The sequence below is a fragment of the Canis lupus genome, chromosome 18 (genome assembly GCF_048164855.1).
Source record: "Canis lupus baileyi chromosome 18, mCanLup2.hap1, whole genome shotgun sequence".
NCBI classification, from domain to species: Eukaryota; Metazoa; Chordata; class Mammalia; order Carnivora; family Canidae; genus Canis; species Canis lupus.
Window position 1 is genome coordinate 20,745,991 of NC_132855.1, and position 22,484 is coordinate 20,768,474.

General features: G+C 49.0%; 2 protein-coding genes and 1 long non-coding RNA gene across 7 annotated transcripts in view; 2 read left to right on the top strand and 1 right to left on the bottom strand.

The window, feature by feature from the left end:
• HOXA3 (homeobox A3) overlaps window positions 1-22,484 on the top strand; it is a 45,515-nt gene that overhangs the window by 16,199 nt on the left and 6,832 nt on the right. The window contains exons 1-3 of one of the 5 annotated variants that reach the window (XM_072783666.1): window positions 6,353-6,469; window positions 9,570-9,749; window positions 14,037-14,119. The gene's annotated coding sequence lies outside the window, so the exon portion shown is untranslated. Of the gene's footprint in view, window positions 1-6,352; window positions 6,470-9,569; window positions 9,750-14,036; window positions 14,374-17,245; window positions 18,280-22,484 lie in introns of those variants that run through there. The other 4 variants (XM_072783667.1, XM_072783664.1, XM_072783668.1 and 1 more) reach the window with 4 other exon arrangements.
• HOXA4 (homeobox A4) lies at window positions 5,786-8,078 on the top strand. Its single transcript, XM_072783683.1, has 2 exons — window positions 5,786-6,469; window positions 7,022-8,078. The coding sequence occupies exons 1-2, from the start codon at window positions 5,863-5,865 to the stop codon at window positions 7,366-7,368; spliced, it is 954 nt and encodes a 317-aa protein (XP_072639784.1). The 5' UTR covers window positions 5,786-5,862; the 3' UTR covers window positions 7,369-8,078.
• LOC140608817 (uncharacterized) lies at window positions 13,797-22,394 on the bottom strand. Its single transcript, XR_012010801.1, has 2 exons — window positions 22,286-22,394; window positions 13,797-14,768 (listed from the first exon to the last, which is right to left on the bottom strand). It is a non-coding gene; the product is annotated as an uncharacterized lncRNA (long non-coding RNA).

The window sequence follows — 22,484 nt, forward strand, 5'->3', positions numbered from 1 at the left end:
TCTTCTTTTTTTCCTTCACTTTTTTTTGAGGTTCCACTGTCCTTATCCAAATTTTCCCTGTTAAATGCGATGATGAGTGATTTTAAAAAATAATCTCACTCTTCTTTAAGTGCTGACAAAAAGAGGTAGGAAGGAGGCTGATTTGACAGGAAATAGAGTCACAAACACCCAAAACTATCCAATCCACCCTCTTAATCCAAAAGGCAGTGCCAGAAGCAGGGTGTCCCTGAGATTCCTTGGGGGCCCCTTCCCCCTGAAAGAAGAGGCATAGCTTTGTGTATCTTTGTGGTTAGTGCGTTGCAACTGCAGGTCAGAAAGTTGAGGGTCAAAAGTTTATGTTGTGCAGCACTCTTAGTCATCTGCCCAGACGGAGTTTGATGTCAATGTTAGAGCTGCGATCTTGACTATCAGCACAAAAGATAAAATGGCTCGGAGTGACGCGTGTATCATGGTATGGACTCCAGGTGAACCCTGGTGGTTGAATGACCTCAATTACGGAGGAAAGGAGAGAAAATTCCTCTTTTCAAGAGTAATACATGCTGTATTTCATCTTGAATTATCGCTCCCATTCGGAGGGAATAGCAGCAGGTAAATAGGCACAGATTACTAAAACACCAACACCTTAGATGTTGGAGAACCAGGAGTCTGTGGGTTTGTCACAAAATTAAAAAGCTCTAAACTCATCGGTAGACATTTAAGAAACAATATATAGTTCTTGAGGTTTCATCATATCTTCAGCGGCAAGAGAACCTTTATTTGAAAATTGTTCTTTTGATTGGACGGTTTCTTTTTCTTTCTCATACATCCCCCAAAGTGTGTGAGAACAAGAGGCAAGCACAGGCACTTCTCCCAAAATGTGTTCTTTGCCATTTTCAAAAGCAGAATGGTCTTTCTGAAACCTCCACCCACTAAATGCAAAGAGTTCCCAGAGCTGGGAAGGGAGGGAAGGAAGTGGGAATGCTCCAGAAAGGGCAGGATTCTTCCAGCAGCGAGAAAACTCTTATTGGTACCATGAAAATTTTCCTGTTGTTGGAAATTTTTGCTTCTGTTTGTTGGTAACCCTAACTCCAGCGTAAGACAAATGCTACCGTCTGGAAGTAGCGGATAACTAAGCTGAAAAAAGCATGCCATTTGAACAGGAAAATGGGAATCCACAAAAGCCAAACCACTTCGCTAAGACCACCATGAGGGATTCTATTCTCTAGAAAAGACGCTTTAAAAATACATTTGGAATAAAGCTAAGGGGAAAGAAGGAAGGGTGGGAGAGTAGAAAAGAAAGGGAATAGTGTGTTAAGGAAGCCAACTGGAACCATGCCTCATGTGTGAGTTGCAACTGGAGAACTAAACAATATTTTATTTTTCATGCTCCTATATTAGCTGTACAAGTTGGTGCCATTAGAATCTGTTTTCTGGGGGAGGGGGGGACATGTTGTCCTTGCCTATGTATTGATCTTTGAGTAATCAGAGTAGGAAAACAGAAGAGAAAGATGAAATTTTGTTCTGTGTTTTTAACTTTAGAAATGAGTCAATTCAGCCACTCAGAATGTGGATTCTTGCAGGGATATTTAAGATCATCCCAATACATTCTGGTTGATTGGATTTGTTGGTGCCAGGTACGTTTAGTGGTAAAGTAAATATTTCCTAAGCACTGCCTTCATGGAAGTAATCAGATTGCTTCCACTGTGCAATGTGTAAAGTTTTTACTCTGGCCAAGAGCTTGAAGCCAAATGGGGGTGTGCCAGATGAAAATAGAAGGAAACAACCGTGGTGATTGCTGTTATAGCAGTGAACACTTTACCACATCTGGGCTAGCGAAATGAAGAAAACTGAAACCCCCTCTATTACTCACCAAGACAATTATGTGTCTTTTCAAGAAAACCTTGTTACTGCATTATTGGTTAAAAGCGTGCCACTCCTTAGAAACATGTCAACTTCAATAAACATAGACACCCCTTAGCCAGTATTTAAAGTTAAAAAAAAAAAAGTACCTGCAGAAGTTACTGCATTGAGGATACCTACTTTTTTTTATTTGGAGGATTTTTATCTTTAGGTCCCTCACACAATCCACACATGAAATTCATGTTAAATCCGGATACAAACATCAATCCTTATGTGTGGGTTGTGTTCACTATTATACACTACAATAAGAAAACTGCCCCTAAACAATTAATTGGTGGCATGGCTGATAAAGTACTGCTTCTCTAAAATCATATGCCTAGCGTAGGTGTCCGGGAAGCCCTCAAATGCCACCATCAGGCATTTTGAAATTCAGCTATTCCCGTGTGCGCTCCAGAGACTTGCCTCAGACAGAGAACAGTCTGGAGAACTCTCGCTCTAAAGAACAAAGGACAAATACAGTCAATACATTCCATAACGTTTACATTTCCTTTGCTTTTCCCCCTTGGTTTTCCCTGAGAAGGAATGACCTGGGGAAAGCACCCTGCTCTCTAAAAGACACTGTATAGACCTTTTAGAAGCGCAAAGTCCAAGGCCGAGGTGAACTTCAGGTCAGCGCGTCTAACAAATATGAAAATGTCGGCTAGTGAAGAGCGCGCCTTGTGATTTAACAAAGACTGTCAATGTGTAAGATTAATAAGAAACAAAATGCACACGGTGTCACTGTTCGGTCACTTTGAAACTTGGGACAGGGTTGCATTCAAGAGGGAAGGCTGTTCCAAATATATTCAAAATGATTCAAATCAGATTCAAACTAGGCTGCAAACACTGCCTCCCTCTTGCCCTCCCTCTCCCTTAGACTCTCTTCGCTCTCCTTTTCCATCTGGGATTCGAGGACATGATGAAAAGTTATTTCACTTAATGGGATTTTAAGAAAGCTTTTGTTGGGAATATATGTTATCTCTGCACGTGGAAATGAGCAAATGCGCTCACCAGTTTCCCAAGAAAAGGATAACGCTTTCACCCTGCTAGGGACTGGAGCCAGTTGGTGTGCGAAGATTAGCACGCTCTCTCTCTGCTCGGTTTCAGGGCATCCCATCTTTTCTCGGGCGAGATGCTGCTGGTAAACATCGGTTTATTTATTAATTGAGTTTGTCTCTTCCTGGCTTTACTTTCGTGTGTTGGATCTTAGGTAAAGGCAAGAGGCTTTGGGGGGTTTTTTAACGTTTTTCAAAAGATGATTTGATTCAATGGAAAGATGCTATGGCTTGCAAAGAGAGATTGTGGAAGGATCAGAAAAGGTACTGAGATTGTTTATTACAGCCATAAATCTTGCAGTAAAATGTCAAAATGTCGGTGTGTGAGATAACACTTGGTGGTCCTGGCTCCGTTTGTGTTTATGATAGGAACCACAAAGACAAGTTACAGGCCTTGGGGAATTCTGTATAAGCCCATCTTCCTAAAGTAATAGAGCCACATGAAACACAGCCACAGTTAACTCGTTTAGGTTAACCATATACAAAACAGTGCCTGTGCCTCGTTAATACTTTACAATAGAAACTCCGTAGAAGGTTCTGAGGCTAAACAACATGAATTTTGTGTTTTAGTGTCTGTAAATAATATTAAACAGATGTAGGTAAGACCCTAGTACTCAAGGGCTGATGACATGAGGGTGAAATTTCCTTGTCATGTTTTTTTTCTCCCCTTGAAGCTTAGAAAGCCACGTTTTGTAAATTACATTTTGTATGTATATATTGTTCATATAAAATAGTATATATGTATATATTATTTTTTTCTCGCTGTCGAGAAATACTGGTTTAGGTAACTGTATCACAGGCTAGGTTTCCCCCCACCACCACCGCCGCCCCCGCCCCAACCCAATTCCAGAGAGGATGTCTAAAGATTATACTCTGCGTTGATTTCTGTCTGTGGCTCAGATTTCATTTAGAAAAATTTCAGGGTGCCCATGTCGATGGACAGCACTCTTCAGAGACACACATACAATGTGGAAAACCTCTTTGTACCACTTCAGGGTGATTCCAGTTGGAAAGCTAACATGATCCCTTTTTTAACCTCTTTTCCTAAATTAGTTTAAAGATTAGTCCCATATAATAGGCTTTATGTGGCTAAGCATTAAATGACTATCCATCAAATGGATATATTCCAGCATTTAGTAACTCATATGAGTAGCCGATGTAAATGAAGATAGAATTGCCATTCCTTTTGAAGTGTCTCCAGGCTTAGGCTATAAGTTTCCTTGTCTGCAATCCAGACTCAGTTGTGAGAAAGCTGTTTATACTGCTCTTTGAAAAATCAACTAAGGTGCACCAGCTGAAAAATCCTTGCTTTGCATGCCAATATGAAAGTCTTTTTAGCCTGGTGACTATGCTAGTTTGCACTGCTTTAATCCAGGCTGCAAAGTAGAGGATCCAGGTGTGCCTGTTACTCGGAAAAAGGAAAGGGAAAGTACACACTACAAGCAAGGCATCAGTATTTACTTCAAAGATCAACATTAGGTGGAATTAATATGTAATTTATTTGTTAATAATGGCGTAATTAGTTTACCCATCAAATTTCAATTACCAAATGGCAGGCAACAGTCCTCTCTCCCCCCTTTCCAGAGCTACTGATATCGTTAATATGCTAATTTTTCAGCAATTCAGAAATTACAGACTATCCAGTAAATATAACGTTAGCCTCAAATACAAACGGAGAAAGCAGCATCCAAAAAAGACAAAATACAGAATTCCTATTGGGGGTGGGGGGGCGAGGACCCGTCAGCGATCAGGCTGGGCACAGTGCCTATTCCGTCCTTAGCTTGTTTTTGTTTGAGGATTGTTCTGAAATGGGAAGTTGTTGGTTCCAAAGCTCGATCTTGTGGAGGCGTCGCTGCTACCTATTCCCACCCTTGGGCTACCTTCTCTCTCACAGTTGCACCTAGTAAATGCAAGCACGTTGAACTCTCACATCGACGCCTCCATCAGATGAGATGCTATTAGAAAGGTTCTGATTTTTCTTAGGGAAAAAACCCAAGGAGATTCTGTCGCGAAAAGAAAGAAAAAATAAAAATAAAAGCACCCATCCGGTGATACTGGACCGGCCTTGCTCTGCAGGCTCCGGCCGGTTTCAGCTATTCCCCCCACCCACCCTCTGCGGCTCCCGCGGGGGCCGCTCGAAGCAGGGGATGCCTGGCGGACTCGGCGAGCACGCTGCGGGGGAAGGGGATCAGCTGGTGAAAAAAATGGGCTTTATTCGTTTTATTCCGGGGCCACGATTTAGAAAAACAACAAAAAACAAAAAATCAGGGTACCTCCAAGGTCTCGACGCCATTCCCTCCCCCCGCCGGTCTCGAACCCTGGAAGACGCCAGGCCTGGCTAGCCTGGGCCCGAGGTCAGCGCTGGGCCGCGGTCAACCGGCTGCCCCGAGGCCTACGCCAGGAGCACGGCACGGAAAGGGCCCGGCCCGGGCGTCCGAGAGGACCAGAAACCCAGGCGGGCCCCGAATTCCCAGCAGGACTCAAACTTGGGGGGTTGGGGGGGACCGAGAGCTCCAGCTCCCTCCCTCCGCCGGAGGCCGGACAGCGGCATTCATCACCCGCCCGCGCGCTTCCTGATCCGGGTCCGCGCGCGCGCCGTGCCCATTGGCGGGGGCTGGTCACGTGGTGGGTCCCGGGCGGGGGCGCGCGCGGGGCCGAGACGAGAGCGCGCACGCGCGCGCGCGCGGGCGGGGGAGGAGGGAGGAGCGGCGCGAACTTTGGTGGCGTTGGCGGCGGCGGCGGCGGCGGCGGCGGCGGCGGCGGCGGGAGGGGGAGGGGGAGGGGGAGGGGTGGGCGCTTGACAGCGGGGGAGGGGAAGGGAGCGGAGGAAAGGGGGGGATGGGAAGCGAGGCAGGAGGGGGAGGGGCCTCGGCGAGCCCAGAAAAACGACAACGCGAGAAAAATTAGTATTTTTGCACTTCACAAATTAATGACCATGAGCTCGTTTTTGATAAACTCCAACTACATCGAGCCCAAGTTCCCTCCCTTTGAGGAGTACGCGCAGCACAGCGGCCCGGGCGGCGGAGACGGCGGCCCAGGCGGGGGCCCCAGCTACCAGCAGCCCCCAGCGCCCGCGGCCCAGCACCTGCCGGCGCAGCAGCCCCAGCTCCCCCACGCGGGCAGCAGCCGCGAGCCCCCCGCCTCCTACTACGCGCCGCGGGCTGCCCGCGAGCCCTCCTACCCCGCGGCCGCGCTCTACCCCGCGCCCGCCGCCGCCGACGCCGCCTACCCCTATGGCTACCGCGGTGGCGCCAGCCCGGGGCGGCAGCCGCAGCCCGAGCAGCCCCCGGCGCGAGCCAAGGGTCCCGCGCACGGCCTGCACGCGAGCCACGGCCTGCCGCCGCCGCCCCCGCAGCACCGCGCGGCGCCCCCCGCGCCCCCGCGGCGCTGCGAGGCGGCTCCCGCCACCCCGGGCGCCCCGGCAGGGGGCAGCGCCCCCGCGTGCCCGCTGCTTCTGGCCGACAAGAGCCCGCCGGGCCTGAAGGGCAAAGAGCCTGTGGTGTACCCCTGGATGAAGAAGATCCATGTCAGCGCCGGTACGTGGCGCCGCTGGGGAGGCGCGGGAGGGTGGGCTGGGGCCGGGCAGGGTTCGGGGGTCGGGGCGAGGGTCAGCCGAAGAGGCTGAGGGGCAGGGGGGCCTCTGGAGGGGAGCCCCCATCTGGCCCGAGCTACAGTGGGATGTGGGTGTGTGCGCGCCAGCCAGCCGCCTGATCCTAACGTGAGAACCCTTTTGTACCCGGGGTCCCTTTATCGAGAGATTTACGAGACGCCAAACTGTTAGGGCAGTAATTATAGCCCCCATAAATTTAATTGCCCTGGCAGAGGCTTCAGGCCATGTGTCTTTGAAGCTTTTCTTCAGCCCCAATGCCCAGCACCATTCTTTATGGCTCTCGGGTGTTTCCCGTTGTCAATAGCCTGTGAAACATTTTCTTTGCCGTTTTATGTATCTTGCGTGAACTTGGTGTCAGGTTATTATATAATGATGATGTCCAATTGCTCTTCCCCACCCCACCTTCTCTCTCCTCCTCCTTTCCCTCTCTTCCACTCCCTCCTCCTTGGCCTTCTCCTTCGGGGTTGTGGGCGTTCAGTCAACCCCAGTTATAACGGAGGGGAGCCCAAGCGCTCTCGAACCGCATACACCCGACAGCAGGTCTTGGAGCTGGAGAAGGAGTTCCACTTTAACCGCTACCTGACCCGGCGGCGCCGCATCGAGATCGCCCACACGCTCTGCTTGTCCGAGCGCCAGGTCAAGATCTGGTTTCAGAACCGGAGGATGAAGTGGAAGAAAGATCACAAATTGCCCAACACTAAGATGCGATCCTCCAACTCGGCCTCGGCCTCAGCAGGCCCGCCAGGGAAAGCACAGACTCAGAGCCCGCACCTGCATCCCCACCCCCACCAGGGTGCCTCCACACCCATTCCCTCCTCCATATAATCTTCTAGAGATCTAGACCAGTTTCATTCCCCCACCTGCTTACCCCCCTTCCGCCCTTTGCCCCATACTCCTACCTGTCTGGACCATAACAGACCCCAAAACAAAACCCAACTTGGTGAAAAGGATTATAAAAAAAGAAGACATTATCCCGGTAAGAGTGTGTGCTGGTTGCCACCCAGGAGAGGATAATAGCCAGGATGCTGGGTGATAGAACAACCTGCTTGCCTGAATAAGGCTGCCAGGTTTGGGTACCTGAGACTGACCTCTTGGCAACGAATACTTTAGAGGTGGCTAATGTCAGCTGGACAGCCCATGGTGACTGGGGACATACACATGTATATTTGTTGCAAGCAGAAGAAAACAGACCCCTTTCCCACCTTCCCTACCTCCCCCTTCCACATTAAGGCAGCTCATACAAGCTTGTATTGAACTGAATAAATGAGTAGACATTGTGGACCTCACCAGATTATTTAATTCTCAAAATGTATAGACCTTGATGGTAGATGTGACACATGTTAGTTTCCTTTCCTTGCATTTATTTAAAATATTGTTGTAGGGTTATTGTTGTCTTATTCTGAGGCACAATCTCTGGGGAGAGGGGAGTGCATTTAGACCTATGTGCAACTGTACAAATTGTGGTGTGGCTATATAAAAAGCCATGTGCTAAGAATAAACTCTGTTTTAAAAAACCATTAAAGTTCTAAGACACATTTGTGTGTTTCCTACTTTTAATTAAAAAAAAAAAAAACCAAAAACAAACCCACAACCCGAAAGTTCTCTGGATTGAGATGTCTGACCTTGCATGTAAAATTTTGTAGATGGCTGGAGTTATGTTCACTTGGATTTTGACTGCTCACATCATTTGTGTGAGTGTGTTCAACTTGAGCTGAACTCTTGTCAAGTTTGACCCACTGTGGGAAAAGTTCCAAAGAGCAGGAAGGCTCTTGAGCTCTGAGAGGGCTCCTCTTCTTCCCAAACTTGGCCAGGCTTTCAGGCTTCAAGTCTCTGTAAGGCATAGAAACGTGTCCTTCCCTGCAATGAAAGGTGAAACCGCGCAATGCTGAGGGCCCAGGGGTTTCTGCAGCTGTTCTACACGCTGAACTCTGAGCACACTTGGAAAGAAGTGGTCCCTTTGGTATTTATTGCACCTTCACACTTAATCTGCCTGTTTCCCTGGAGATAAAAAATAGTTTGTGCAGAGTTGAGATTGCTTTTGGTTTCTTGGTTATTTTTAAGGTTTTCTTCACTACCTACAGCTTGGGGATTTTTGTTTTTCTTTCTCTCTCTCTCTCTCTCTCTCTCTCTCTCTCTCAGAAGCAGGAGCTTTCAAAATAAACAGTAAAATTTCCCAGTAAATCCTCCAAGGTTTCTCTGAGGAAAGAAAAAGCATAATGACACTCTCAAAATGTATCCTAAGCAAGGTAGACCTGGGAGTATTCAGTGCTGGAAAAAAGCCAATCTCTGAGCGAGGGTCACTTTTCTCCAGTGCTCCTGGATCTTTCTATCCAACCTAAAGATCTAGAGTCAAAGGTTGAAAATCAAAACCCACATTGCAATCTCTGTAACTCTTGTATGTATTTCCTGGTATCAGTAAAGAGAATTTAGACTTGGGTGTCACTTGAACGGTGGATTCTGCAACAAGATGCAGAAAACCAACACACACCAGCCCCAGAATATAACTGTCACCTGGCCGTGAATGTGTGCAGCGTTTAATTCATGTTATAATTTTAGTAGAGATGGGAGGGGGCGCTCACCTACCTTTGCTATACCAGAGGAATTTTAAACACATTTTCCCATCAGTGGCAAACCCTTAGCCAGTGGTCAGTGCTGTTCCTTTTATCGCTGTCGCCTTGTGTGTGATACAGGCAAGGCTGAGCAGTTCCCTACCTATGAACAAACCATATCTGAGAGGAGAGTGGTGGACACCAGTCTCAGAGGGGCCTCCACTTCTCCCCAAGAAAATTCAGGGGCAAACAAATACACGCCTTCCCAAGTCAGGCCAAAACTGGCATAAAGTGCATTTTAAACGGTATGAACGGGTGCCAGGGATTTCTGGAGGCACTGCAACTGCTGCTGAAACTTATTAACCCTCCCCCTACAACACGCACTTGTAAAACGAAATTAAATCACGCTGAAAATAGCAATTTTCCCAGGAATCATTAATCACCTCATACAATAAATACTTCTTTGTAATTCAACAGCAATTCTGAAAGGCATTCTCTGGGAAAAGTCTGTGGAGAAGCGAGGGATCTTCTTGCAAATAATATGGTCTCGGGCAAAGACGCAGCATCTTGGCTGTCTGCTCAAAAAATGCCTAGACTCTTGGTGGAAATTGAGTGTCGAGCTGCAAAACCTCAAATGGCAGATTATCATCATTTAAGGTAAATTCTTATATTTCTCCTTTGTAGGGAAGCAGGGGTATAGGGGCATTCGTTAGCTTCATCCCAGAGGCAGTTGTATGGGGATGAAACGGATAACTTTATTTCACATACTCTTATAATCTATCCAGGAAAGGAAGAGAAAGGATGGAAAAATTGTTTTTGTAATATACCAGAACAAAATGGCATTTTGGTCCAAACTGTCTTGATTATTAAGGTATTGTTAAGTTTTTGCAAAGCTGAAATTATCCAAAATGACCCAAACAATAGTCATTTCTTTATAATGTTTTGCCTGTTTTCGATTTGGACTTTAAGGGACCTTGTTATAACAGCTTAGAAAATCCCACTTTGGGCTTTAAAATCATGCATTGTCTTCCCTTTGCTAGGGCAACCATAAGAGTTCACCCAGAGGACAAATTTTCTATCTCATTAATTGTTTTTTTTTTAAAGCGAACCCTAGTGGCCCCTCAAACCCTTGACCTTTAAAGACAGTATTTTGTGTAAGCTCTATAATTCTCCTACCAAAATGACCCTTATGCATGCTCTCCTTTTCTCTTTCTCCCTCTTTCCCTATAATACATACTCCTTTGCTTTAGTCACAGAGCCAAGCTGTGCATGACTCTGGAGATAAAAGTTTTGTCAACATCTGAAATCAACCTAAATCGGATAGGAGACACTTTAATGGTCACAGTTTGAATTAAGTACTTAACACTCTCCCCCCTGAAGAAAAATGGCACTTTGCAGGCTCTCTTTCCTAGTTTTGCTGAAATCTACGATATACCCGGTGTTTTATTACAGCGGGAATTCAACTGTGACAGGCATAGTAGAGTACTTAATACCCAGGATGGAGCTCATGGGAAGATTACCTAGATATATGGGGAGTAGGCCCTCTGCACAGCATCTCTGATTCTATACCCAGCTATCCCTGGGTGCCCATGTTCCCCCCTACCTCTCAGCTTCCTCTCCAAGGGGTGGGGACCACCATTTCTACTGTCTCCCTGCTCTTCTAAGCTTCCAAACTGTGCTGCTCTTCTCACCACTTTTTCCCTCCAGCAGTTTCAACAGAAAAACTGATCAAGGACTCTTAAGAATGAAGGGAAAGAAAGACCCCAAAGAACCAATATGGCAAACAGAAACCTGGAGTTTCCCATCTGGATTGGTGGGTTCTGGGCAGGCTGTGGTGCTGTTCTTTGCATTCCCTTGGTCTGCATCCCTAGCCTGTGTCCTGTATTGAAGAACATAGGCTCAGCCTTCCCAAGGGCTGTTCCTGTTGCCCTGTCTCTATATTGTACACCATGGGCCCAAGAATAACTCTGCTTCCTCTCTCAAAAGGCTATGAGCTGGGAAACACAGGAGGAGGAAAGGATGTGAGTTCTAACTTCTTGACAGCATCAGGGAGGCTGCTTGGGGCTGTTATGAAACCTTCCAGTCTGAAACTTCTGTCTTGGAATTCTGGTGTCTCTTCTTCTCAAGGCCCCAAACTCATGGAGTAACTCCCCCCAACCCCTCAGGTCAGTTCCCTTATCTCTGAACCTGATTTCTGGGGTTAAAAAGATCCCTGTTTGAAAGAATGTCAGAGGTGAAAGAGATTTGGAAGCCATTTTGGCTCAGTCTTCTCAGTGTACCCAGGAGGAAACTAAGGCAGCTGAATGTCCCCCCAGGTTCATATTAATGAATGTGTAGGTTGGATAGAGCCTTTGGTCTCACCGTGGAGAGGGGTGAGTGCACAGCTATCTTCCTCCGCGGAAGCCTATTCAGCTTGGAATGGATGTGTGCATCGTGCATCTGGGCTTACACTTGACATGGATGGCCACAGGTACTGAGCCAGGGGAGAAGGCTGGGTTTTTGCCCAATGTGCCATCAAAGCAGCCCCGGGAGATCATGTAACCAAAGCGCCTTAGCCAAGGCTCTGGGACAAGTGGACTCTCCTCTGGGCTCAGGAGGGAACAGATGCCAGGGTGTCTGGGAGAGTAGTGGGCACCCCACTGTCCACAATGCTCATAGCTCCAGAATGACTAATTCTACTATGCTGGCCCTGGGATTTTCATGACAGTCGTTTGCCTCAGAGTCCAGCAAGGAGCAAGGGTGTCTGCTTCCAGAGGCCTGAGAACTAAAAGAGCAAAGGAGGACGAGGACGGTGGTTGCAGCAGATAAAGGTGTAGCGCCAGTTCGAGGGAGATATTGAAATTGTAATCTTTTGAGGTCACGTGACTCATTAAATAATTAATGCGGATCGTCAGGAATGGATCGGAGTCGTCAGGGCCTCACTAGGAATGAATCTCTCAGAAGTGAGACCCCAACTTCCTATTTGATTTTTAAAAACACACACCCTCAGATTTATCTCCAAAGGCATTTAATTCCTTCAGGAGGGCTGAAGAGAGCCCTTCGGCGGGGAGGACCAGAGCTGGCGGGCCCACGCTGGGTCTTGGGGCTTTTTCTTCAGGGTTTCTGCAAGTCCGGGGAGCCCGCCGTGTCCGGGGAAACGTGAGTTTGGGGCTGGGTTTTCTGCGGTCACATCCTAGCTTTAGTGATGAAGTGGGACGGATGCGCAGACAGTTGGTAATGTTCTGATTCACACTGGGGAAGGCTGCGGAGATACCACAGGACCGGCGCGCGGCTTTGTTCAATTTTCCCGGTGTTCATAAATCACCCGCGCCGGGCGAGCGAGGGAGCAAGCGAGCCCAAAAACGCCGAGAGAAAGGCCACGCGGCGGCGGTGGCGGCGGAGGCGGTGGCCATTGCAGAGGGAGAGACCTGGGCAACATCTCTTTGTGACTCATTAGTCTGAACGATTTATGGGGAACAGCAGCCATGAATATTTGACTTGGGGATAAGGAAATAGCAACAACAATAATAACCATAATAATTACAATACTCCTAAGCGTCGTTGGAGGGAAGGGGTGGTGGATGGTGGCAAAGCAGATCTTTCTGGAGCAAAGTTGAATGGCAACAAGAAGGGCAGCTAAGCCCCACCTTGCTCAGACTCGCTCCAGGAGCCCCAAGGCCAGGGTCACTCCCTTTGGGGATACAGAGGAGAGTTTGAAACAGAGAAAGGGGCCCAGCATGGATTCTGAGTCCCAAGTGCCTGATGGAAGGTGGGGGCTGCAGGTCGAGGTGGTGGCAGAGGGCAACTAGTTGCTGGTTTGTGGCCTCTTGTTCAATGTGTTAGGGAGTCCTGAAGCCTGAGGGTCAAGGGGCTTGATGGTTATTTGGTAGCCTCTCAGGCTCTCAGCAGGATTGCATGGGCTGGAGACTGGCATCGAGGGCTGGTTTTGGGCCGGCTGGCATGTGCGAGGCTACCCCAGCCTGGGTGAAGGGGGGGATAGGGTTGTGGAAGCAACGTGAGTCCCAGCTAGTGGAGAACTTCTCCCAGCCTGGGTTCGGACGGAGGATGATTCTTTTACTCCCTTCATCAGCATCTACTCTCCATCCCGAGAAAGTTGACTGACCATTTATTTGCTAATTAGAGAGCAAGAGAGGGTTGCAAATATCCCGAGGGATGAGTTGGCAGCAGAAATAGGGCACGCAGCGGCTTGTCACTCGTGCCTAAGGCCAGGCTGGATAGGACCCCCAGACCGGGTATTGCGAGATGTCTGTGTCCTTCCCAGTTTCCCCCTACTTCCAACAGCCATAGCTGGCCTGCTCTGAGGGACTGGGCGCTGCAGTAGTCCCACCAGCCCACTGGGACTGAGAAGTGACGCACCCAGGGCTTGAATGAACCAGAAGACAAAACCTCTCAAGACTGCCCCCCAGCCCAAGAACTGAGCCAGGGTCTAATTTCGCGCCAAACAGAAATGAACACTATTAGTGAGGTTTCAAGAGAGTCCGTGATTGAATGCTCTCAGACAGGGCTTCCCTTTGTTAGCGGAAGAAAATAAAGCGTGCATTCACGTTCCCCAAGTTGAGGTGCGTGCGGAGCTCTCGGAGCAGAGCGGGCACCAACGGCAAAGCTTCTTCCACCTTCCTATCTTCCTCTGCCCGTCTGTTTTCTTCCCCCACCCCCTTTCCTCATCCCACCCCCTGTAAAAAGAAAGAAAGTGGAGAATGTGGGTGCGGAGATGGGAGTATGTATTTATTTTACAAAAATAAATCACCATCTTCGAGCCATCCTTAGACTGGACCCTTTCGAGCAACGAGTGCGCCTCATGGACCAGTGCCCTGGCGACTCCTCCGTGTCCGCGTCAGCCGGGGGGCCACCCTGGCGCCCGCGCGGGCCGCACTTCCAACTCCGGTTCTCCAACTCGCTTCCTTCGCAGCCACCATTTACCCTTTGCTGTTTATTTGTCCGCAGAGCGCCAGGACACCGGAAAAGGCGACTCCCTGAGTGCCAGGAGTTGGAGACAATCACTGGATCAGTCTTAAACATCTTTGGAGGTAAGCGCTGTGCTAACTCTTCACTCCGCTGGGCTTTGCTAGGGCCTTTGGAAGGAGTTTACTCTTCCAGGGAGCTGCAGCCCTCTGAAAGAGGTTCTGGTCAATATTTAACTTCGGAGGCATTTTGGAGCTGGGTTCCCTTCAGCTGCACTCCTTGCGGATGCGGGGCTTCGGGAAGACAAAGAATCTTCCCCGAAAGCTGAAAGCCGGCCGGCCTTGTGCAGGAGGGGCGGTTGCTGAGACCAAAGATGAGTGTGCGTGGGGGTGGGGGGTGTCAACGGGGTGTGTTTCTTTCTTCGGGAAGCTCCAAACAAACCGCTGCACCGAGCAGCAGGGCAAAAGCAAGTAGAGGCCATGGGCGCGGCGGCTGCCGCGTGGGCCGCTCTCCCTGTCGACTGTTTGCGGCGCGTGCGGAGACTCTGAGCTCAGGAATGGTCGTCAGTCACAGATCTGCGTTGAGGAAACTTGTCTCGCCCCCTGTAGTTTCTCCTATCCTTCGGCCGCCTTTCCTTGGCAAGAGGGAAGTTACTGCCTTTCAAATGTGTAGACCGTCGCAGGCGGCGGGTCTTCTCCATTGCTTTAGCCAGGCTGATCTTCTGATCTTCAACAGGAAAAGCACCGGTGTTCCAGGTCTCTGCGTTTTCTTTTCCTATTGGAAACAAGAGAAAACTCTTTAAAATTCTTTTCAAGTTCTGGCTTAATTTGTTCTCTTAGTTTGGGAATGCAGGGAGGTAATTACTGTGGTTTATTACCTTGTAAAAGATCCATAAATTTCGTGCCTATTTGGGGGAGGGGCTGCTGGAATAGCTTTTAGAAGCTTGGTATGAAGGAATGGGTTTGCTTTGTTCTTTCAGGAGTTATTTATTTTAAAAAGTTTTCTGAGTTTTTGTTTTCTATTCCCTAGGCCTTTGTCTTCCTTAAAATTTGCTCCCCAAATAGATATCATGTTGTTAATTAATTGCAGCATGCTATTCAGCAATACTCTAAGGCTTATATGGTATTCTGGATACGATTATTATTTTATCAGATGGAAAGTAAATAGGGTAATAGTAAAGCTGGGTTACTTTCTCAGCTACTGTATGTCCATTTATATCAGGTATAGGTGGAGTATTTCAGGAATTTGCAACTCAGTATGTACATATGATTTGCATCTCTGTACACAAGAGAACCATTGGATGTATACATAGTTGCAGGAGTTTTAGACCATGTGTATAAAATGATATACACATCCATTTGTATCCAGAGAACATGGAGCCCATTTGTATTGCAGTTGCACCCACAGGAAATATCTCATGTTAAATAATGATCTATAACCTCCACCAAAAAAAAGGAGAGGAGGCTAAGTGAGCCTTACCTGATGTTAAGTAGAAAAACCACTACAGTTAACTGAAGGGAGTAAAATGTTAAGTGTATTTTTGACAGAGAAATCAGATTGCAGTGTTTGAATACAGATATATCTAATCTGCCAACAGCCTTGCAAATATTGACTAAAGCTCACCTGCTCCTTCCAAAACAACTTTCCACCTATTTTGGCTCTGCTGAAATGGATCCAGGGCATGTGTCCCCAGCACTGGCCAGGTTGGGGTCTGAAGGAATAAATGGAAGGGGACTGGCAGCTAGGTTTCCCAGCCTGGGCCTACATACTTGAGCATCTCTATTCTTGTTCTCTGGAACTGAACTTTAAAAGGCCCAGAGCCTTATCCAAGGAGAGCGGATTTCAGAGTGGTGAGGGAGGACTCTCAGCTGCTGGTTCCCTGGTGGCCTGCCCAGACCAGGGTCTCTCTTAAGGAAGCCGTTTTCACCTCAAAAGCTAAATTTCCTTTGACTTCCTCAGATTTTTCCCTTCACGTCCCACCAAATCACTCCATTCCAACCCAAGTCGTTAATGTTAATTGTTAAACAGCAGTTGGAGCATTAACTGGGCTGTTAATAGCGGCAAGGAGGCTCCTGGCTAGAGCTGAGATGCCGCCGCCGCTGTTGGGCCTTGCTGGCGTTAAGGCATTTCTCTGAAGCAGTACCGAATACTTCTCCCATTGATTTATGGCTTTGGAGTTTTTATTTGCTCCAGACTGTTCTGAGAGTTCTGAAGGGGGCCTCATCTAATTTTTGAGCTGAAGTTTCTGCAGAAACTTTGGTTGAGGGAGAGGGTAGTTTGCTAGCAATTTGACAATACTTCCAGGTCCTTTCTAGGCTATCAGGAGAGTTCAGTGTGGAATATTTGGCACTCAGGGTGGGGGGTGCATATGGGGAGCAGAGGACAATATATTAGTGATCTGAATCCTTGGGGACCTGGAGAATGCTTTTTGAGAACCAGCCTTTGGTCCCATCGCCGCCCCCCTCCCCATACCTAAGGATGAAAACTCCCTAAGAGAAGCAGGTTTTCACTTTGGGTTGTCACTTTCCAGCCTGTGGCTTAGGTCAGAGTTGGGACAGTTCACAGAGAGGTTCTCTCCCAGCTCTACCACAGACAGAACTTTGTTGGAATCTTGCCACCAGCACAAGCCAGGGCTCACTTCCAAGGGATTAGGTCTCCTCCTCTTTTATTGCCCTTCTGATGTGGACACCCCCATGACCAGGCCCCCTTACTGAGGGCCTTACATTCTCACCAGGCCCCTGCAGGGGAGGAGGGGAGGAGCAGAATCATGCACAGCCTCCTGCAGCTGCTATAAGTGAGTCTCACACTTAGAGAGGCCTAGCCAGCTCAAGATCCACTCTCAGAAGGAAAAGAATAAGGCATGAGGATTTCACCACTTCTGAGCACTCCCAAAGTCTGGAAACTAAGACCTGAAAAGAGGAACTCTTTTGGCAACTCGTGAGAGGGTGAAGTGTTAAAATCAGTGGACAGTGTCACCAAGCAGAAGTCAGTAGTAGAATGGGGGTGGGGTTGGGGGTGGCTTATTTGTTTCAGCCAGGTTTGTCCAGAACAGAGTTGGTCCAGTTCATTTTCTGCTGGCAGGCAGACTTTTCTTAGGAGAGGGTGAACAAACCCATGTGCAAAGAGAGTCCCAGATTATTTCGTAGGTTAATTCAAGGGATGCCAGTAAAAGCTGGTTATATTTATATTAAATATATATAATGCACTGTATATATATATGTGTATATATATATATATATACACATATATATATGTAGAGAGAGAGAGTTTTCTCTTGCAGAGTCAATTAGATCATTCCCCCTTACATTTTCCATTGTTAGAAGCCTATAATTTCATGTATCACTCCTGCTATGCACTGAGGAAATGAATAAATGTAGGTTTAGCCAGGGCACTGAGTCCCTCCATATTTTGCAAAACACTGACCCATCACTCTAGAGCTAAGTACCTCTTTTCTAGAGGATTCCCACTGAACAAAATCAACTGGACTTGGAGGAGGTGCTTTAGCCTTTGTCAGGTAATTTGGGGCCTTTTGGGTTTCTCCAGTGGCGTGGTGTATGGCGTGGGTGTTAGCAAACTCCATACAATGGTAGGCCATGAGGGAGTCCACCAACTAATAAGCCAGTTATTGCTGGGTTTTCTTCTGGAAAAAGTCCTGGTCTTTGCCTTTTGATGTATTGGCTAGTGGGCCAGAGGAAACTAGAGTGCTTGGGTGTGCAGGCTTCAGCTTGTCTGTGAGTGGAAGACTGCAGAAAGTTACATGGACCCTAAGCATGGGGACAGCATTACAGTTCCCTTCTGTTTGGATAATTTGTAAAGAAATATAAGTGGAGATAAGTGGCCTAGTATGGCACATGTTGAGGGGGGCTGCCCCCATTGTTCTACTGCCCCAGACCTAACTCTTCCCCGCTGCTGGCCAAGGCTCCCCAGTTCCCCTCCCCCAAAGCTGAATGTTCTGCTTGGAAACCTAGTCCCTTCAGTGATTCCCTATTTCAAATAAAAGGATTTAAGTTGACGTATGACCACGTGAGCACATAATACAGCGCATTATTGTGGCATTTGGAGCGGAGACCCGGGCGGGCTTCGCCTGTGATTACGTTTTCTAGATTCTCTACAGAGCGAGAGCTTTTTTTCCCCCACCCCCACGCACCCACCTCCTCCTTCTCCTTCCCCTTCTCCGGAGAGCGCTCTCCTAGCGGGTTGCAGTTTTCAGCGCTCATGGAGCGGTTCTGGGCGAGCTAGCCGATGGGACTCGAGGCCACACCAGGAGGATGGAATTTATTTTAAGGTATTTCCGCTGATTGTTCATATCTAGAGTGAGTTATGGCTGTGAGAGACAAAGGTCAGGCGAGGAGACCCTGGTTCACCGACAGGACCCTCAGCCCCTCTCTTCCTTTGTTTCTCTCGTAGAACCGAAACCGTTTGAAAGATCCCCAGTATCGCCTCAGACTGAGTTTAATTCCCTGGAAAGTGTTGGGGGGTATAAAGGAAAAGGCACTTGGGGGCTGCTAGGTAAGCCCAGCGGCCTCCAGTGCTCTGGCGGCTTTGTCCATTGCAGCGGGCTGGAGTCCCAGGAGCTGAGCCCCAGGCGGAGGGAGGGTCCCGAAGCGCCGGCTCAGGCCGAGGTGGCCCGCGCTGCGCTCGCTCGGCAAGACTGCCCGGAGGGGGTGGAGGCTGGGTGGGTGGGAAGGGGAGATCGCTCCCGGGTTGGTGGCGTTTGCCGGCGGCTGCGGTTAGAGAGGTAGGGCTGACCTGGGCAGCCGGAGCAGCTGGGGGAGAGAAATCAATGAGTGTGCAGATGCGCTGCCATTTTATTGATGATGCTTCGGGCCACTTTGTTCAGTGCTGGGTTGTGGGACACGCTTCCCCACATGCAGGACCAAAGGTGCCAGACCCAGAGGACGCGCCATTGTTTCCCTAGCACCCTCTCTACCCGGGCAGGGGTGAAGAAGGACAGCTCAGACCTAGGAGACGCTTAGGGTGGGAGTAAGCCTGCCTGATGCCCAGAAGCTCAGTTATTCTAAATTTTGGGAGACAGAGAAGGAGGGAGCCAGACCTCGGTTTGAGCTTCATATTGTGCACGACCTGGACACTCTATTGTAATGCACCCAGCCAGCTTGCAGAGTTTTAAGGACTGGCTAGTGCGCCCTGGGCTGGAGAGAATTCCAGAGGCAGAGTCTGCAAGAAGCAGAGGCAGACATGTCTCTCGGGCTTCCGACCCCAGAAACAGTGCTGCAGCCAGGATAGAGGCAGATGAGAGTTAAACTGTGCTTCCAAATTACCGGGAAAGCTCGCAGTAATTGCGCTTTGGGAACCCAGCACTCCTGGGAAGGATGAAAACTCCCTGAAAAGGTGAAGGAAACTTCGCTTTCCTCTGCTCTTGGAGATCTTGGAGTGCAGGAAAAGGGTGTCTACAAGGAGTCGGGAATCAGATTTGCCCATGACTTAAAAAAAAAAATCTTATTTCGTTCTGTACTTGAAAAAAAAAATCAAATCAAGCTTCCCCTACTTGAGTGGGATTTACATCCCCAGAACGGAAGGGCTGCTTCTACCCTCCCCCGCTGCCGGCCTCCACGCTAACCGTGCTTAACTGAGGCCGTTTCAAGTGCTCTAAAACACCCCTTGGAAATAAAATGTAAGCTTTAATTGCTGTTCAATTACTTGTCAGCATTTCATATGATTTATGACCCAGTTCTGGCGCATTTTTGACCCAGTTAAAGACTCATAAATAATATAGTTTCGCTAGAAAGAATGAGAGAGGGAATAGAGGTTTGTTAAAAGCATCTTTTTATTGTCACTTCAGTGCCAGCAAGCGGAATAAATATCTAGGGATGGACTCTCAAACTGGTTCTGTATAAAAGTATGCACGGTGAGAAGAAACCAATAGTCCAGTTTATAGAGCACCAGTTGGTTTTTCCTTCATGGAAAGAGCTAAAGGTACTCTATTATAGATAGCTAAGCTATAGCTATATATATATATATATAAAAGCTAGTCCCCTTTTACCCTCAAAATGCCAAAAACTCACCCTCACAGGCAAGTGCATTTCCTCATTAATTTTCCTCCCCATTCCTGGATTTCCATTCTTCTTTTTTATCTCACCTTTCTCCCTGGCTGCACAGAGAGCCTCGGATCGACCCCAGGCCCTCCCCGGCATGTTCTCAAGGAGGCCCCTGTAAAGGGTAGAGAGGCACAAATGCACCTTCGCTATTCCAGATATTTTTATAGTGCTGAGAAAATGTTTTCTTCTAAGTCCCCAATGGGTAAGACATATGGGAGCACAGGGGCTGGAGGCGGTGGTTTGGGGGAACCAAAGGGTCTTCTCCACAAAGAAAACCTCAGTGGTTTTGGCCGAGCAGGGTGAATGGCTGCAGGATCTGCCTAGAAGGGGCACCGCAGCAGCAGTGGTGGGTAATTCCCGGTAGTGGAAATTGACAGGCAATATTTTACTCTTAAAAAACAATAACAAATTTAAAACCTTCAGCAGTCATAAATTATTATTTTTAATCACCTCGCCTGCCATGTTCCAAAAGCCATTCCTGTGGATTTCAGAAGGGAGGCCCAAACCCCGGAGGTCTACATGCCAGGGTGTCAGGACTCTAGACTTGAGGTCAGAGCTCCATTTCTGCCTGCTGTAGCCCGCCACCCAGAAGCCACCTAGTCTTGGGACCAGCAAAGACCCAGTCCCGAGCTCCCACCCCAAGCTTTCCCTCAACTCCCGCGGCTCCAGTCCTAGCATTTTGCCCGGCACAGTCTGGAGCTGGTGAAAAGGTATGCGCCCCAGATGCCCCAGCCCTCACCTCGGCGCCCTCGGCCCTCTTGGCCCAGGAGGTCCCCTCCCCTGGCAGGTTCTCACGGAAAGCTGGCCTTCCTTGCAGCTGGCTTAGCTGAGAAGGCGGTAAGAGTCGTGTCAGCAGTTTGGAGGAGAAAGTGCGGGTTGATTATTGACCCACGCCTTCTTTCTTCAAATGCCACATCCGACCCGGCCAGTTTGAAGAGAAAATGCAGCCGAGCGGATTTTTGCGGCTTCTCTCACCTCCTACGCTGCCCGGCTCCCTCTTTCAAGTTGCGCTGCCGCAATATGCCATAAGGAGCAAGTGTTTGCTGTTTTGTGCTCTGTTTACAGCTTTGGGGCGCCGAGTCATAAATCTTGCCCAGCCATAAATGACAAAAACCATTGGTATGCATGAGGCCACCCTGGCCAGGAGTGCTTTTTGATTTCTCCCTTTTCCCTTGGCTTTGTTTTTGCTCTAAGGTGACACTTTGGCTCCCTGACAGTTTAAACATACTACTTATATTTTTAACACCTTCCTTTGAGAAGGACTGGCCGTTGACACCTTGGAATTGCACGAAAGCTCCATTTCTCTTTTTGCCACACACATACCCTTGCAGAGTTCGCTTCTGAATCTGGAAGAGTGAGGGAGGCATTAGAAGGGAGGGAGACCATCCTCCTTAAAGTTGTGGCAATATTACCGGCGCACTCTGGCCTTTCCTCTGCTTAGCGTCTCTGTATATCACTAATTAGGGGGGGGAACCTCATAGATTTGGTGGGTGTTGGGGTCAGAGTTTTATCTCTTTCCCTGTGAGTGAGCTGCCTATCTGTACTGGGCAATGGGCACAGAAGAGCTAGAGACCCAGGTTTCTAAGGCACTCTCATGTGTACCTGAGCCCAGAGCATCCCATTTCACTGCCTAGACTTAAGTGCATTTCCCCCAGGCTACCTCCCTCCCGGCTGCAGGATTTTAAGGGTTTCTGCCTAAAAATATAACCAAAGATAGCCCAGTTGGCTCTTGGGGAGGTCTCTTGAGAAAGGAGGCCCTACCCCTGTCCCCCAAAGATTGGCTTTGAGGTTCTCAGATTGGGGGTGGCCGATGTAGTAAAGTGCCCAAAGTCTGGGGAACTCTGCTTCTGGTTCTCTTTCCCCTTGCACCCCAACTGGAAGTGTCCAGGGCAGAGGGTTATGTGGTTTCTCAAATGGATTCCTAAGAAATAGAGCCCGGCAAGAGAGCCCCTTTGTGAGAGCCGTTTGTCCTCATTAGCATAATTTTCCTGGACTTTAGTGACGCCTAGAAGCGAGGAGAGGGAGGGCGTTGGGGGTTGGGGGGAGGCTGCCCTCCTCCCGCCGCCGCCGAGTTCCCCCTCTCGCTCCTGTCCCTCCCCTCGCCTCAGCCCCATCCCCCACGCCGCCCCGCGCTTCCCCAGCCGCCTCGGCCTCCCCTCCCGCCCGCCCCCAGCACCCCCCACCGCACCCCCCGACCAGACGCTGCTCCGCGTGTAATATTCATAAGAAACATACCCAAGTCGGTGCCACTAGCCCAGGCAGAGAGCCCTGCGCCGCGCTAGCGCTTATCTCCGGGCCGCGGCTGCTGCCCTCGGGAAGGGCAGGGGGCGGGGGTGTGGGGGAGGGGTGGGTGGGTGGGGTGGGTGGGAGGGGGGGTCCAAGCCGCCCCAGTCCGCCCTGGGCGAGCCGCGCCGGAGCAGCGAGGCGGCCACGC